The sequence below is a fragment of the Bos mutus genome, chromosome 10 (assembly GCF_027580195.1).
Source record: "Bos mutus isolate GX-2022 chromosome 10, NWIPB_WYAK_1.1, whole genome shotgun sequence".
NCBI classification, from domain to species: domain Eukaryota; kingdom Metazoa; phylum Chordata; class Mammalia; order Artiodactyla; family Bovidae; genus Bos; species Bos mutus.
Window position 1 is genome coordinate 8,759,670 of NC_091626.1, and position 18,970 is coordinate 8,778,639.

The 18,970-nt window shown below is 35.4% G+C and overlaps 1 protein-coding gene across 2 annotated transcripts in view; it reads right to left on the reverse strand.

Annotated features, from left to right (window-relative positions):
- AP3B1 (adaptor related protein complex 3 subunit beta 1) overlaps nucleotides 1–18,970 on the reverse strand; it is a 235,741-nt gene that overhangs the window by 104,927 nt on the left and 111,844 nt on the right. For both annotated transcript variants that reach the window (XM_070377253.1, XM_005899718.3), the window contains 2 exons: nucleotides 16,586–16,695; nucleotides 9,468–9,644 (listed from right to left, as the gene is read on the reverse strand). In XM_070377253.1, the coding sequence (XP_070233354.1) occupies nucleotides 9,468–9,644; nucleotides 16,586–16,695 (287 nt within the window). The remainder of the gene's footprint in view (nucleotides 1–9,467; nucleotides 9,645–16,585; nucleotides 16,696–18,970) is intronic.

Consider the following 18,970-nt stretch of genomic DNA (forward strand, 5'->3'; position numbering starts at 1 on the left):
GTGGAGTGATTCATCTTGCTTTTATTTCTAGTCTCCGAAATTAATTTTTAGGAAGTTAATTATTTCAAATATTAACAGATTCTATTTAAAGTGAGATAGAAAATTTTAAGTTATCAAGATTATGTAATTTCCATAATATGCACTTATTGACTATAAAACTTGCTTTATTATATTGGTGGGTTATGAAATAATTATACCAAAGTGTATTTTCAAAATTAAAATTCTAAAAGATAAAAACATATCCAGGTCCCATGATGCATTTAAAACATGAACAGGATAATTATTTACTCACATACCTCTTTATTCCCATACCTTAATCAATTTCTTAGCTCTATCTCTAAAACCAAGTCATTGGTATTTATCTAAAGAATGTAATTTTATATATTGTTATTATTTTTAATTAAAAAAATAAGATTGCTTACCATTATCTTCAAAATAGAATTTTATGATAACTAATGATGAAAGTATTGACATTTGCAACTTATTCTTCACTATAGAACTTAATATTTTTAATGGAGAAAATGCCCTCATTACAGTTTGAATGATCCAATAAGCATAGAAAAAATTCTGTTGAATAAAGGATATTCTCAATGCTTTCATGTTAAAATCTGTAAATACCTCAAGCCTAGATATTTAATTTTTTCCCCTCCAACGAAACTATCTTTATGAGATAAAACTTTTGAATAATTCTCTATAGTTTAATATTTCATCAAATTTAGCTACTGTAAAATTAACTGCCTTCTCAATTTCATTTCATTCTAATACAAAATACAAACTTAACCAACTAAAATAGTAGCTCCATCAAAAAAGTCTTCATCAGAGCTGAAATATTGCAAATGAAAGAACTTCTACAATAAATTAATAGCTCTTACCACTTAATTTGCTCAATTCTTCCTTTGTTTTTATCGGGAAATATTTCAATGTCATTCTCTTTGCAAGATTTGTTTCCAAGAACTGCTATTTTGCTTAAAGTTCTCAAAAGCTGAAGGTTGTTGGAACTCTACCTGGTAAACACTTTAAAGGTTTCCAAATGATTTTGAATCAAAATCTAACCAACACACAAAAATCTCACTTAATCAACTCCCCACGCACCCACCCACCTAATCCAGGCAAAAAAGCCAGTATATAACACAGGCTAATTTACAACGTAGGTTTTCACAGTATCACATTTCTAAAGTCCTGCTGGTCACATGCAGGAAAAACTGAGTATGAGAGTGTGTGCTGTCACGCTGAAGTATGCCCTTTCAATATTAGCTTCATCACAAGAATTCTGCAGTTCAGTTAAACCACACATATCAAGTATCAGTACATTTGACCATTGTAGTTTTATTTCAATTGGTAAAATAAGCAGAGTAAGTTTGCATGCACCACAACCAATGCCCAAAATATTTCTGTTCCATAGTTTTCTTCATTTAATAAGAACGTTGCTTTTACCATGACAACATGCGTTCAGTGAAAGCCACGTTGGGGCTTTTAAATTTACAATAGCATTTTACAGCGATTTTGACAGAATAAACTTTCAAAAGCTTTACTCAGATTCCATTTACACTGACAGAAGAAATGTACAAAAGCTTTGAGTAAAAATGGTCTATTATTGGAATTAATTGTTTTTTTATTTGAAAACCAGCAGCATCATTTGGGTCCTTTTTCTGCTAATGGAGCCAGTACACTAACCGTCATTGCTTCATTCCTCAAATGTGCAAAAGAAAACGTGTAATAAAAAATAAAACTAAATTTTAAAAGTTACTTGATCTATATGAGATGTCTCACAGAAAGGGATGTAAACATATTTGGCACGTGTATACATTAAATCGTCACCCTGAGGCCCAGACTTCCTAAAATATCTTCCAGTTTTGAAAACAGATGCTGACCCTGTTTTAGCAGATTTATCTTATCTTCAGTTTGTTGTATGGTTAGTGGTATCACTATGATTTTCATGGTAGATGGTACATGCTGATGAACATTTTGTGCAGGTTAAATAATGATACAGAAATTCTCTACTTCATTCTTCATTAAATATACACTTCAAGTTTTCAGAATTTATTGCCGCTGGATTCATAACAAAATAAAAAAAAAGAACTGCCAAATAATAAAGTAAATAGGTTTTAGATTTACAGTACACAGTAAATGACAAAACTACTGCAGAAAGAGTGCCCTGACCACTCTCTTGAATAGTTTATAGCAAGATTGTTCTGTCTCTATCTCCTGCACATATTTCGTCCACAACCAACCCCTAAGTTCCCATGTTTTCCTCTCACTCCAGCCACTGACAGCTGGGAGCTTAATGCTTTGCACAGGCTGTGACACAACATGCTGGTTACCATCAAGTTACCATCAGATAAAACACTTCAACACTTACGTCACCACCACCGGGAAAAAGAGGGGCCTGCCTTATCAGGGCACACTTTGTTTTCTCAGTACACATCCTACATGCTGCTCTGAATGGGAAAGCTTAGTCATGCTGTATCTCAGAAAGGCTGGGAAAAGAAAGACAAAGTCTTTCCATTTAAATGTTTCTTAGTTTTAAATGAAAGCTCTGTTCACTACACTTGTGTTTCACAGGCCACTAGAAAAAACCATGGCAAAAGTTAGAAGTACAACATGGAAACTTACAAACTTACTCGGACTTATTTTAATGCAACTCTCCTTGGACAGAAAGGAGATCAAACCAGTCAATCCTAAAGGAAATCAACCCGGAATATTCACTCATTGGAAGGACTGATGCTGAAGCTTCAGTGATTCGGCCACCTGATATGAAGAGCCTACTTACTGATGCTGGGAAAGATTGAGGGCAAAAGAAGAAGGGAGTAGCAGAGGATGAGATGGTTAGATAGCATCACTGACTCAATGGACATAAGTTGAGCAAACTCTGGGAGACAGTGAAGTACAGGGAAGCCTGGTGTGCTGCAGTCCATAGGGTTGCAAAGAGTTGGACACAACTTAGGGACTGAACAATAACAACAACAACTTCATTAAAAATGAAAACCCTGGGATAAAGCCTAAACTGGATGGGACACTGAAACAACAGATAAAAATCAGATCTGTCCTGGGCAACAGTAACAAGGAAAACAGACACGATCACGTAAACAATCATGGCATTTCAGTATGACCGAAGGCTCAGTCAAAACCAGACTGGACACTCAACAGTACATTCAAATGGGTTTTATAAAAAAAATCATACAAGATGAAGAGAATATTATAATGTACCATAAATCACAGCAATATTCAATAGCATATACACAGCTTTGTATTCAATTTTTATGTCATATTCTTTTCCTGTTTAAGGAATCATTTCTGGGAAAAAAATTTGGGGGGAATGCTTTGTAAATATGAAGAAATCCAATATTCTAAAAAAACTTCTCAAAACATGGGCATCATTTTTTTACCTAAATACTCTTGACAAGTAATAAACTGGGAAAAACTATTTGCTCAACAATAGCCTTCTTCAATGGAGAAGGCAACGGGCACCCACTCCAGTACTCTTGCCTGGAAAATCCCATGGACGGAGGAGCCTGGTAGGCTGCAGTCCATGGGGTCGCGAAGAGTCGGACAGGACTGAGCGACTTCCCTTTCACTTCTCCCTTTCATGCATTGGAGAAGGAAATGGCAACCCACTCCAGTGTTCTTGCCTGGAGAATCCCAGGGATGGCAGAGCCTGGTGGGCTGCCATCTATGGGGTCGCACAGAGTCGGACATGACTGAAGCGACTTAGCAGCAGCAGCAGCCTTCTTCAAATATTATACAGGTCAACACAAAATAATGAAAAAGTTATCTTATACTCCTAACATCAGCTTACACATATATTTGTTTATGGAATGTTAAAAAACCTTACAGGACTCAGCATTTAAAATTGTTTCCACATGGTTGTAACTTTTAAACAGAAGGATACTAGCAAATGTGTTTGGTAAATTCAGGAGAACTACACAGAATTCTTAACATATATCAGAGGCAAATGTAAGCAGCACTATGTTCTAGCTAATCAGTTTCATCATTCCATGACTAAATAGGACTTTAAATTTTTTTAATTAAAAAATGCTATTAAATGACTCTAAATTCTGTACTGCTTTACAGTTTTCAAAAGTTTCACAGAGATGATTTCAGAAAATCCTGTACCAACCTTTCCTCCCACCTCTATGTCACCCCTGCCCCTTCCCTCTCCTCACTGGTAACCAGCAGTTGTACTATCTGTGAATTTACTTCTTTTTTGTTTTATTCACTAGTTTGTTGTACTTTTTAGATTCTACATGTAAGTGATATCACACAGTATTTGTCACTCTCTGTCTTACTTCACTTAGCATAATGCTATCCAAGTCCATGCATGTTGTTGCAAATAGCAAAAAACTTATTCTCTTTTATGGCTGAGTAGTATTCCATTATCCATGGACTGTTTCCCCATCTATTTGCCACGAAGTGATGGGACCAGATGCCATGATCTTCGTTTTCTGAATGTTGAGCTTTAAGCCAACTTTTTTACTCTCCTCTTTCACTTTCATCAAGAGGCTTTTTAGTTCCTCTTCACTTTCTGCCATAAGGGTGGTGTCATCTGCATATCTGAGGTTATTGATATTTCTCCCAGCAATCTTGATTCCAGCTTGTGCTTCTTCCAGCCCAGCGTTTCTCATGATGTACTCTTAAGTTTAACTAGGTCCAATTTGTTTATTTTTGCTTTTGTTTCCTTTGCTTTAGGAGATGGATCCAAATAAATATTGTGACTTATGTCAAAGAGTGTTCTGTTTTTCTCTAGGAGTTTTATAGTATCCAGTCTTACATTTAGGTCTTTAACCCATTTTGAGTTCATTTTTGTATACAGTGACAGAGAACATTCTAATTTCATTCTTTTACATATAGCTGTCTAGCTTTCCCAGCACCACTTACTGAAGTCTATCTTTTCTTAATTGTATATTCTTACCTCTTTTGTCATAGATGAATTGACTGTAAGTGTGTGGGTTTTTTTCTGAGCTCTTTATTCTGTTCCACTGACCTATATGTCTGTTTTTGTGACAGAACCATACTGTTTTGATTACGGTAGCTTTCTAGTACAATCTGAAGATTCTCTGGAGAAGGGAAAGGCTACCCACTCCATTATTCTGGCCTGGAGAATTCTACAGACTGTGTAGTCCCTGGGATCACAAAGAGTCGGACACGAATGAGCGACTTTCACTTTCACAAACAATCTGAAGTCAAGAAGTATGATTCCCTCGGCTCTGTTCTTTCTCAAGAGTGCTTCGGCTATTTGGAATTTGTTTCCATACAAATTCTGAAGTTACTCATTCTAATTCTGTGAAAAACACCATTGGTATTTTGCTAAGGATTGCACTGTATCAGTAGATTACCTAGGGTAGTATGGTCATTTTAACAAAAGTAATTTTTCCAATCAAAGAACATGGTATATCTTTCGTTTGTGACATCTTCCATTTCTTTCACCAGTGTCTAATAATTTTCCAAGTACAGGTCTTTCATCTCCTTAGGTTGGTTTATTCCTAGGTATTTCATTCTTTTTAATCCGATGGTAAATGGGACTGTTTCCTTAATTTCTCTTCCTCATAGTTCACTGATAGTATACAGAAAACCAGATTTTAAAAAATTTTACAGTATACACATTTTTTTGTCAACTTGAGTGTTTTTACCTTTATGTTTTATCTTGACTTTTTCAATGCCAAGAAAATTGATCCAAGAAAGGGTATAAATGTCACTGCATAGAGCCTGTGTCATCAACGAATTTTTTGAGTGCTATATCTCTGGTTCTAGTTTTGCAATAATTCCCACGGTTTGTGCATTTCTATAAAGCATAATGATTTTTAGGAATATATATATCGAATTATAAATAACTGACCATATTATTGTAACTCCCATCTTACATATTAGGAAACTAAGTCTTATGTAGACTGTATAATCAGTCCAAAATCATGTAGCTAGTAAGTGGTAAAACAGTATTTGAGGTCAGACAGTCTAATATTGGAGCCTGTACTTTTGATTACCATCTGACTTCCAGTAATTGACATTAAGTAGCTCTAAGGTGGACTTCCCTGGTGGCTCAGATGGTAAAGTGTCTGCCTACAATGCTCTAAGGTCATCACATACCAACTGCTTTCTAAATTTCCACTGAAAGAGCCCAAAGTCAGAAAATAAAGGAAACTTACAGAAAAAGTTCATATACAGAGTCTTAATCATAATTTTTAAAAACTATATGAAGAGCTTTATATCTCCATACCAAAAAAAATTAAAATATTAAAGAATATGTAATACTAGACAAAATGTATTTTTCAGTTCTAGAACTTCCATTTATTTTTTATTAGTTTTTATTTCTCTGCTAAGAGTTCGCTTTTCATCTATTGTGAACACATTTTCCTTTACGTCATCAATCATTTATAAAAGTTGCTTCAAATTTATACCTGTAAATTTCCACATCTGAGTCATCTAGAAGTTGGTTTCTGGTTTTTGTTTTCTTGAAAACTGGTCATATTTTCCTATTCTTGTTCATTATTGTGCTAAAATAAACATAAAATATACACTGCAACCATTTTTAAGTACACAGTTCAGTGTTATGCAACCATTACCACCATTAATCTCCAGAAATTTTAATGTCTTCACAAATTGAAATTCTATATCCATTAAATAGTAATTCTCTGTTCAAGTTCTTACGTTGAGTAAACTGGGATTTATCTTGGACATTATGAATGCTGAACTGTAGAAACCCTAAACTTTGCTATATTTTAGGTTGGGTTCAAAGTACAGAGTGTCTCCTCAGTGCTATTCAAATTGCAGTTCAGTTCCTTTATTAACTGTGCTGTTCAAAATCCACCATGCATATATGTGGTTCAGGTGTCAGCCAGAGACTTGGACAGAATTATTCAGATTTTGAGGCTCCTCACACTGGCTCTTTCCCTTCTAGAATTCTTCCTTAACTTTTCAATATCTTTGGTGGTAGTTTTCTATTTGACCCCACCAAGCGGCTTGCAGGATCTTAGCTTCCTGACAGGGTCTGAACCTGGGCCCTCAGCAGTGAAAGCAAGGAGTCCTAACTACTGGACCACCAGGGAATTCCCTGTATTTTTCTTAAACTCTGTCCTCTACTTCCTCAGGCAGGAGGACTCTGGGTTTCCTTTTGGAGTTTCAGTCTTTATGTGTAGTGCCAACTGAAGACTGAATTCAGGATCAGACCCAGAAAAGTGTCAATTTCCCTTCAGAATCTTCCCACTTTTAATTACTCTTCAGAGACTTCAGGCAGTTGTTTCCTTTTTGTATTTTCACAGTTTACAGTTGCCCAGTAGGAATTTACTCAATACTACCAAAAGCAGACTGTTGACTAAGTTTCAAAATCTCTTTTACATTGAATAAAGACATTTGAGATATTTTTAGGCATATAACTCCTATATCTGATAAAAATCAATCTAGACATCCCCTATAATTAAATAATGCAATAAAAATTCTGCAAATGCTCACTGAGAGATCTAGGCCACAGGGAAGTTGGATCTACAAACAAATATTGGGACATCATGGCAAATCAGTTTCTGAACACTGTGTGGCCTGGTCTCCCTAGTTGAGTTTTAAAGATGGCTAAAAGTAACATGTATAGAAAAAATTTTTTTTTACATTTACAAGAATTTTAGTCTTATCTCATATCCAGTAGATTATGAATCATGCAATTTAAAAATGCTTTCAAGTTAATGGAACTTAAACATTATTCTTTGGTGCTAATTCTTACTTATGAATTCTCTAAAACTCCTTGAGAAATGAGAAACTGGAGAACAAAACACAACCTTACAGGGTAGCTTTGTTCATCTATTTTTATATTTAATCATTTAAAAACAATGAGTTTTTTTCCTAAACATAACTGTTTCACCAGCTGGTGGTCAAGTCTATTATGGTTATCTAGAAGTATCATTCTTAAATACACAATACAACACTTCAGAAGTTCAGCTCCAAAAATGAGCTGAGTGCAAACTATGTTGTCTTCAAAGTCACTGAATAAAAAGTTATGGAATACACTTTACAATTTCTGAACATAGAGTACTATGCTCTATTATTGGTTATTTACTGCTCCAAAGAACCTTTATTTAGTTTTGTAAGACATAACTACTTCAGTGTTGAGTAACATAGTAATTTTGTATTACTTTTCTTTGCTGATAATCTATAAGCCATTGTTATGATGCACTGTATTGGTAGCTCAGTCATGTCTGACTCTTTGCAACCCCATGGACTGTCGCCTGCCAGGCTCCTCTGTCCACGGGGATTCTCCAGGCAAGATCACTGGAGTGGGTTGCCATGCCCTCCGCCAGGGAATCTTCCCAACCCAGGGATCAAACCCAGGTCTCCTGCATTGCAGGCGGATTCTTTACCGTCTGAGCTACCAGGGAAGCCCATTGTTCCAATAAGGCCATAAAAATGATATATTCTAGGTGTCGTGGTAACATTCACAATACCATACGAACAGTAAAAACAATGAATGTCAGGCTAAAACAGTGTTTTTATCAATAAAGAAGCAACTCAACAGCAAACAGTTTTCCCCTTTTACTCAGTTTTTAAAAAATAACTCATTGCATGAACTAATTTACATGACACTTGGAAATGACTGATTCCTTTCAAAGACTGACTTAAAAATATAAAGATAAAATCTATATCATAGAAATATGCTCAAAATATCTGCGATTATTTGGTCACAAATTTGATATACCCATCAGCCAAAGCTGTATTAATACAACTCACATCACAATTAGGAATGAAGACAACCTGAAAATATACAGAAATTAATTTGAGGAGTTACTTGAGAATTTCTTATTCTTTTTCCTTTGTCTAAACAGTTATTTAGACAAAGGAAAAAGAATGAGAAAGATCCTATTTTATACCCAGAAGTGATTCTATGCATTTTATACATACAGGCTATTTCTCTAATCAACAGTTCCACAAAGTCAACTGATTTAAAAAGTGAATATTCTAAACTGCAAACATGGTCAATTATACCACTATTAAAAATATTTAATGGTTTTCCCTTCACATGGAGAATCAAGTCCTGCCCTTGCCTACCTTTCGAAACTCAGCTTTAAGTTTCCTGGGGGCACCACACTGTGTCACGACTCTGACCCCTTGCTCTCCTCTCTCCTTATTCTATATAGTAAACCACTCTTTAAAAGCCCTTAGTCAGGAATCTTATCCTTTATGAAACTCTGTCTGACCTCTCTCCTCCTTCTATTTCAGACTTTCAATAACTTTCTCCTCTGGAATTCCACTGTGTCACAATACACTATTATAGTACTTATCATGTACTATTTCATTTTTTTATGTTTTTCTCCTCAACTAGACCAGGACATCGTCTCTTTACACCACTACCATCTAAAGTAAAACCTTAAAGAAACAGGCACCGGGTAATTGTTGAATGGACAGACTAATGTATAAATGGACATAGCTGCTTGATCAGAGCAAAGAAGAAAGTAGATTCCACATAGGTAGACTAAGGATTAGTCTCTTACCTGTTTGGAGTTGGTTAAATACAATTTTGCTCCAAGATTTAAAATCTGCAGTTTCACAAGATCATCTTCACTGGTGAAGCTTTTAGCCGTCTTCCTCAAAACATCAGGGGCAATTTTAGGAACTCGTTCACAGTTTTCTCCAATTAGCCAAAGAATACTTGCTCTAGCCACAGGAACCTAATAGTAGAAGCAGATAACATCGAACCATTGCAAACAAAATAATCACACTCTCCTTAATAGTAATATAGAAAAGGCTTTAAATATTATAAAAGGTTTTACATCTATTAATTCATTTAACGTATATCCAGGAAGTCCTCTTATATTTACAGATTTTCTTCAGTTACCAGAAAATCTGAATAAAACTGATTTCATAAAGGAAAACCCACTGGTCTAGAATCTTGAATCTATCAGAGATCTGCAAACTCCTGGGCCAGATCTGTCTAGCCTAGCCCATTTGTTTATTTATCATCGCTGCTGCTCCTGTGCTATAATTGCAGAAGAGCAGTTGAAACAAGTGTGTTAGTCACTCAGTATCTCCAGGCTCCTCTGTCCATGAAATTCTCCAGGCAAGAATATTGGACTGGGCTGCTATTCCCCATACAGCTGAAAATATTTACTTATCTATCAATTTATAGGAAAAGTCAGCTGACCTTTGCTCCAGGGCATTGGTTCACAACTCTCAATGCCTATACAAAGCATCCAAGGTTAGGATTAGAGTTTGAGTGAACTCCGGGAGTTGGTGATGGACAGGGAGGCCTGGTGTGCTGCAGTCCATGGGGTTGCAAAGAGTTGGACATGACTGAGCAACTGAACTGAACTGAACTGAGGACTGTTGGCTTTTGTTATCAGTTCTAAGACAGCAGTTCTATGATGGGGCCCTGGAATCCATGCTCCATGAAGCATCACAGATGATTCTTGAGACACGTGGCTTGCAAACCACATTTTGAGAAGCCATGGACAATACAGACAAAGGAACAGAGGACCCATTTAAGGCCTTGATTCCAAATCAAAACTGTTATTGTTTTCTACGTATCTGTAGCTACAGCACTGACAAAATTACCAAGATCTGCTTATAAAATCATGAATGCTGGTCTATTATTTGGTCATCAATAAAAGAAATAGGAATAAGATAAACTTGTCAAATATGGCATTTTTCTTTATATATTTTTAATAAAGTACCTTTCCATATAATTTGTTTCTTAAAAATAAATGCTTTGCTAAAAATTGGAAACCTTCCACCAGCACCATTAAGAAGAACATTTTATTTAGAGCATGCAAATTAGTTTTATTACTATTTATTTGTATTCTCCCTTATTCCAAAAGGAATTTGAAGGGGTATGCAAATTAGTTTCTGCGAACATTTTCAGCTATATAGAAAATTTGCTTTCTATAATAAATGAAAAAACCACTGGCTATCATTAAGAAGTAGCATCACAAGAAGAGGTAAGACTCTTTATGAAGTTCTTTTCTAATTTCTCAAATAAAGTCCCAATGTTTTCATTACAGTTTCACAGCTGTACACAGTATGACTGTCAAGGAAGAAAGTGAGAATGGAGACCTTTGCAAAGTGAGAATTTTATCACAATATCTACCATCTCAAATTCCTTCAAAACACCCATTTTGAGAATAATAAAAAATTATTTAGACATCACTAAGTCAAGTCATTCACCAGAATGAGGTCATCAGAAAACTTTAAAATCAAGTACACATTTTTAAATAACATGTTAACATTACCATCTTTAAATTAATATTAGAATAAGTTTAGTAAGAGAGAAGAAAATTAGTATATTTACATAATAATTTTAAGTACTAAGCATAAGTAATAGTAAAATACTAAATGCTATTACAGATCTACTCATGTATTATGATAAAATTGATATCCTTACTGTATACTGATTTTTGGGAAGAAAGAGGCTATTTCCACTGTTCCAAAGGTTACACTGCATTAAGGTCTTACTTCCAATCTATTATTTTAAATTGGGCTAAAGAATAGTAATTGAGTGGTACATTAAATTTTCCAGTATGAAGCAATTCAAGTTGCCTACCATAATGAAATGTATCTCTAAATAAGAATATATGAGCAACTTCAGATTTCAGTTATGCTAGATTTATTTTTCTTAAATATTTTATTATATATTGCTAGTATAAAAATTAGAATTCTATGACATATCACAATCTATTACTCCACTTTAATCCTTTGGTTATTTTTTTTTTTTTTTTTTTCAGTTAAAAGGACAATCCCCCAAAGGTCTAAGAGATTATTTTATTCCTATTCATTAATATACCAAGATTAAAATAATATTCAAATATTCTAAACATAGTGCATACATTTAAAATATAAATCTTTAAAAAATTAAAAATCAGTAAGTTCTAAATGTTCATACTGAAAATCTCAAGATGGTAGTGGTGGTGCGGTGGGGCCAGGATAACATTCAGAGAGTCCAGAACTAAGGTAATAAAATTTCCAAGTAACATTTTAAAAACACAGAAAATTTCTCCACAACAGGAAGTTTATCAATAAGTATATTGAAACCAAGCTTTCTGTGCTGACATTAAAAAGCTTATAAAACTGATAAACCTAATTTTGTGCATTTGGCTGGAATCAGAATCATAAAATTTTCAGGTTTCAGCCCTGCCTTTCCCTCCCTGTTAAATTATAAGACTCTCACTTGTACATTACTGATTCTATGAATCCGTGGCCACTATTTTCAAAGGTTTGAAGCAACTGAAAAAAACAGTACGAAAATTAGCCACTTTTTGTTCTCCACGGCTAAAGCCAAACTATTAACACACATGCACACATATGATATAACACTTTCATTCTGAACCTCTACTTTTCAGTATTTCCAAAGACAAACTGGACTGTAAGTGACTCTGCTTGAGCCTTTATTCTAAATGCCCTGAGCAAGTGGTTAAGTGCACTTTTTAAACCTTCTACCAGAAGGCAGTTTCCACTGCCATTTTAACCTATTAACCTGCCTGCAAAAACGAATAATCTTTCCAAGCTGACCACAGCAGTTATAGAAAGACATTCCGAAAGATTTCACAGATCACTCTGTAAGCAGTTCAATTTAAAAGCTATTGTGTTACAATACCAGCTCACTGCACAATGCAACAGTGTATGGTAAAACCTGCAAAAACATCAATTTTATTTAAATTTGTCAAAGGCACAATCAGAAGACATCTAAACAAACTGCATACAAATAGCAAATCTGATGCAATATTCTGCATCTGGACTCAATATGCATTAAAACTTAAGTGTGAATTAAGCAGGGGTGGCAGGGCAGATGCGGTTAACTTGTGAAATGGCAGGCGTTCAGGTAGGCAGCTGGGCAAGAAGTACACAGAGCACTACTTCAGTATCACTCAGCAGTCTTTACGAAATAACATCTTTCAACTCTCCTTTTGTAATATAAAATCCTCACCTGTCCCATTCAAGGTAATATGTAACCCTGTTAGAACAATCCTCAGGTAGTATGCATTTCATTCTGGAAGAATAAAACTGTATTTTATCTATTTCTCCTTGCATTTACCATAGACTTTTCCTTCACATATTTATTTAGTTGCCATATTTTGTGCACATATAGGTAGGTATATGTTTTTAAATTTCTTTGTACATTGGCCTTTTTGAATTTTATGCCCCATTTTATCTTGTTAAAAGCCCTTAATTAATTTTAAATCTCACATTCTTGTTGATATTCACTTAATTATCTCCTTCCCTACTTTCCTATTTTCAACTTTTATAACAGTGTTTTAATTATAAATAGCCTCTATCTGGCTTTTGTTTTTCATTCCGAAGTCTGTCTTCTAATGAGAGAATGCAGTCCATTCATATTTAGAGTAGGATATATTTGATTTTTACTCTTCCATTTTAATTTTTAAACATTATTTACATTTAGGTTTTTTTTTTTTTTTCCTTTTTGTGAATTTGGAATTTCTAGCATACTTTGTATTCCGCTAATGGTTATCTTCTATTTGATGAAAACAGAAAAATAAGCTTTGCTGTAAGATCTGTAAGGAAGTATGTACTTGGCGAATATTCCATCAACTGTTGTAGAGAAAGTTGATGCAATCAAGAATTTTGCTGAGCCCCACACAGGGACATAATCAAAGACAACAAACTCTTTTTCCAAGAAAGCCTGTCGCTTGCTTGATCCAGGTCTCACGTACAGTCACAGGTTTCGTGTGTAAGCCACTGCATCCCCCAAAAGCCCTCACACTGCTTTGCCTTGCCTCTCCCTGTCTAACAAGACCAAAACAGGCCTAACAGCACAAGACGACTGGAATACAGAATTCCACATTCCTATTTCTTTCTCATAACCCAACACACGTTTCTCTGCCATTATTTACAAGCAAGAAATTAACTATTTCCCCTACCAAAACCCACTGCTTTCACCCTAAGATAATCTATTTTCACCTTGAAAAGTGAAAGGGAAGTCGCTCAGTAGTGGCTGACTCCTAGCGACCCCATGGACTGTAGCCTACCAGGCTCTGCGGTGCATGGGATTTTCCAGGCAAGAGTACTGGAGTGGGGTGCCATTTCCTTCACCAGATCTTCCTGACCCAAGGACTGAACCCAGGTCTCCCGCATTGTAGGCAGATGCTTTACTATCTGAGCCACCAGGGAAGTCCTTGCTACTTTTTAAACACATGAGACTACGAAAATAATCTCACCTCCCTCTACTCTCCTCCTCCCATGACACCTTCAAAACACTTTTATTCTGAACTAATCACACCCTACCCCTAAATTTTCTAAGATGGCTCAGTATTTTTAGTATCAGATTAGAATTTCCTTTATGTTATGGCCCTTCTTTTTTAAGAGTTCTCATTTAGTCTATTTTTATACATTTAATTATGTGTATAAATATATACATGTATTTGTGTAAGTACTTCTGTTCTTTGATTGCCCTGATCTAGATTTCCAGCTTTGGCTCCTTAGTTCTTGCTTAGAAAAGTGGTTCTTACTAGGCGATGTAACACTTGTCTAAAAGGTATCTAAATACCTGCAGGAGTATTTGTGATTGTTACAATGACTAAAATACTATTGAAATCTGATGTCTGGTTACACAGAGATGCTGCATATCTATCTCAGTAGATATGAGGAAAAAGTTTTACCCTCCTACTTCCTATCAGTAGATTATTGACAAATAATGTTAAACACTTGCTCCACATATGGGCAAATGGACCAATTTAATGCCTAATTTGTCAATAATTTGGGTGAATCAAAAGGAAACAACAATAAAGTCCTTGCCAGGGCAGTGAGTGGACAACTGAATTGGATACAAAAAAGAGAGACTAGAAAAGGAAGACAAATACAGCAATAATGTGCTGGTTAAGAAAGCAGACCTACTTACTATATGACCTTAATCATGTTACCTAACCTGTCTGTGTCTCGGTTTCCTTTTTTTAAAAACTATCTTATTAAAAATTTTTTATTCTAACATTTTATATTTCTCTTTTGCCGTTTTGGTTTTTCATAAATTTTATTGAAATGAATTAAGTTGCTCTATGTTGCTCTATATTTGTAATAAAGTTTAATAATCCTGCCTCCAATTTCTTTTATGTAAAATAGAATAGAACCTACTTTTCAGAGTTGTAATTACAATTAATGTTTTATATTTTTTGGGTGCTTAGAATAGTACCTGACATATGATTAACACTATAGGAGTTATGTTAAATAAATAACCAAAACAGAAAGAGCAACAAGGATGCTTATTAAATTCAATAGCCATGATCATAAAAAAGTTTACACTAAACACTACTCTCAGTGTTTCATTTATGTTGACTCATATATTCCTCACAACAGATCTATAAAGTCATTAGTACATGTGTTTCAATTTTACAGAAAAGAAAACTGGAGCAAGGAAAATCAAGTATTGCTTAAGATCACAAAGCCAGTAAAGGGCAGAGACTAAATTTGAACCCAAGTCATGTCATTTTCAAATCCAGTCTCTTAATCTCTCATATACAGTCTTTATAAGAAGTCCTGACTTTGATTATTAACCAACAATAAGAGTAGACATGAAGAAAAAGAACTGTGGTGAGAATATAGTAAAAGATCTTTCCTTTCCTCTCACTTATTCACTTATCCATCCACCCATTCCAGCTTGGATTCAGAGACTCTCACCCTACTCTATAGGCTATAATCCTTTTACTATTATGTATTTTGTTGCTCCAATTAGCCAGTGGAAACTCTTTTAAATTCTGACATCTCTACCATCCTGTGAGCAGAGCCATGTTTTTATGGCCCAACAAGATGTTCTTTCCATGGCCCAGCTCTAAAACTAGCCATTTCTCTAAGGAGTCCTGGTTTCTTTAAATGCTGAATGCAATTTAAAAACCGAAGTCTTCCCAAAGCGGGGATGTGGTACTACTTTGTACACTGTGCATGAACCTTGGAAACATTCTAAAGTGAAAAAAGCCAGACACAAAAGGCCACATTATCACATGATTCCAACTGCATGAAATGTCCAGAGAAAGCAAATTCGTAGAGATAGAAAGTACATCAGTAGTTATCAGGGGCTGAAGTATGGGGAGGATCAGGAGCCTTGGCTTAGGGACTTGATTTTAGGGATGATGAAAAGGTTCGGCAATTGCCCAACCTGGTGAACACTCCAAAAGTCACTTAATTCTGGATTTAAAAGGGTGAATTTTATGCTATGAAATTATATCTCAATCAAAACAAAAGAAAACAAACAGGATCTGGGCACTAGGTGTGGGGTTATCATCGCATGTAGGTCCTCTTAAAGGCCACATTAAGAAACATATCTTTGTACACTCATGAATGCATTCATATGTACATACAAATGTGTGCAGACACACACATACCTGCACATATATACTCCAACACACCTAGCTATCTACATAAAGACAAATGCAGTTCACACCGACATGTCCAACTCCAATCCAGTATGCAGTATTTACTGTAACCTTTCCCTCTTTCAGATCTGTGATTTCCTTCCACAATAGGCCAGAATCTCAGAACAAGAATCCAGACTGTGCAGCTCTCTTATTCATTATACTTCAGTATATCTATTTATTTTAACAAAACCATAATTTACTGAATAAAATTTGGTTCAATTGGTACTGAAAGCAAAGATCTCTTAACTGGTACTCACAGTGATACTATCCAAGAGTTTAGCCATATGCTTGATAATTTCACCATGTTGCATGGGTTGCATTTGCAGCAATTTCTTAATAACAACCACACTTTCAGCGACAACTATTTCTGGGAAAAAAAAAAATCGGATTATTCGTATTTAAATATGAATTTCAATTCAATTCAAAGTCAATTCAAACACAGTATTCTTAGTAAAATGTACATTTAATTTAGCAAAACATTCCACATTTCTTAAATGACTAGGAGAAAACTAAAACACGAGAGAATATCCACAACCCAGATCCCTTTCCTGCCAGATCTCCCTGGCAGTGCAAGTACTTCTCCATTGAAGGTTTCAGTCCCAAGAGGCGCTCTCTCCTTCAGGGTCTGATAACTGCTCCCAATCCTCAAGCCCTTTCCCTTTAATTCTAGATATGGCAAAGGCTTCCCACCTCTGCTAGCCCGCTAGCCCCAGGGTATTACAGTACATCTTGTTGGTTTCCCTTAATCCCACCCACAATTAATAAATAGTTCCTTCATTAAACTCTTTTCAATCATCTCTTTAAACTGTATCATCTGTTTCTTGCCAGGGCCTTAACAGTAACTGGTACTAAGGGTGGCTCCAGGAAGCAGATCCTCAAACTGGGATTCCGAGATTGCATTATTATAGACTAATTAGTGGTCCAGAGTTACGTCTTTGGTGGCACCAGCAGCAAAACACAATAAACCAGTCAGAGCACCTGGCTTTATGGAATGAATCTTATATAAACAATTACTAAGGTTACCAATACCAAAGAAAGACACCAACATTACCTTTCCTTGTTATTCTGGCTTTTTTTTTTTAATCAACTGGGATTCATGGATATTAGAGATTCGCTGGTATACACTATAAAGGTTTATTTTAATATTACCCTGAAAATATGCCATGACTTGGGTTCTGTTACTCATTTTCTCTGAAATATATTTTCTTATCTAGCTCCCTTTAAAAATACAAGCAAAATTTTCTATCATTCTAATTATTATTAAAATATGCATTTCATATTATATTTCTTCATGGGAAAGATATATTAATATTTCATAATGTTTTAGTTTGCTGCTCTTGTTGTTTAGTTGCTAAGTCATGTCTGACTCTTTGCAACCCCATGGACTGTAGCCCGCCAAGGCTCCTCTGTCCATGGGACTTCCCAGGCGAGAATACTGGAGTGGGTTGCCATTTCCTTCTCCAGAGATCTAAAATCTGATCTCCTGCATTGGCAGGCAGGTTGCTTGCCACTGAGCCACCAGGGAAGCCAATGTTTTAGTTTAAGAAATGATGTATGTCTTTTAATTCTCATAATAACATACGGTAGGCAGCTTATTATCAGCATTTTAAAGATGAAGAAAGAAAGATGCACTGGAGAATTCAAACTCAGGACTAGAATCTACCATTTTATCTTTAATGTTCTATGTTACTATGAGCAGGTGTTGCTTTTACAAAGACTGCCTCTTGGAGCTAGAGAAAAACAAAGACAAATTGGAATGACACTCTGCCCTCATCAAACTTACCCTCTGCTAGGAAACATTAAGTGGTTATATAAGAAATTACTATGCAATGTAATGGTTTTGAAGAATCAATAGTATAAAAATTTATCTTTTAAAAACATATTATTGCAAAATTAGTCCAAGTTTTTTTTTTAAGTTGTATATTTTTAATTATTCACGTGTACAGGCAAGGTTGACTAACCCTAACTATAGTTGAAATAAAATTAGGCATTATTTACCCTTTGGAGCCACCTTATCTTCTGATCATTACTGTTATGGATTACCACAAACTTGGTGGCTGATAGCAACATGAGCTTATCGTTTTACACTTCTGAAGCCAGAATTTAACATATGTCTTATGGAGCTAAAACCAAGGTGTCAACAGGGCTAAGTTCTCTGTGAAGGTTCTAGGGGGGAAATCCATTATTTTCCAAATTTTAGAGGCTGCCCACATTCCTCGACTCAAGCCCCCTTCCAGCAAAGATATCATTCTAATTTCTGCTTCTGACATTTGGTTATATTGGGTCCCAGATTATTGGATGAAAAATCTCTCTATCTCAAGAATCTTAATCACATCTGTAAAGTTCCTTTTGCCACATTAGATAACATATTCACACGTTTCAGGCATCAGGACCTGAACATCTTGGGGGGTGGTGGTGGTGGTGGTGGTGGGGTGCTATTTACCTAACCTAGGTGCCTTCCCATTCCCTTTGAGTAATTCCACCCTATTTTTCCTTTATGCTACCTCCTGGCTTTCAAAGACCTCAGCACTCCCCTACAAATACAAAATGAACTTGTGTTCTGGGCCTTTCCAAGCTTTCTCTTTGTCCTCAACAGAACTTAATCGTACTGACTCCAAGAATTACAGCCTACTATTAAAAAC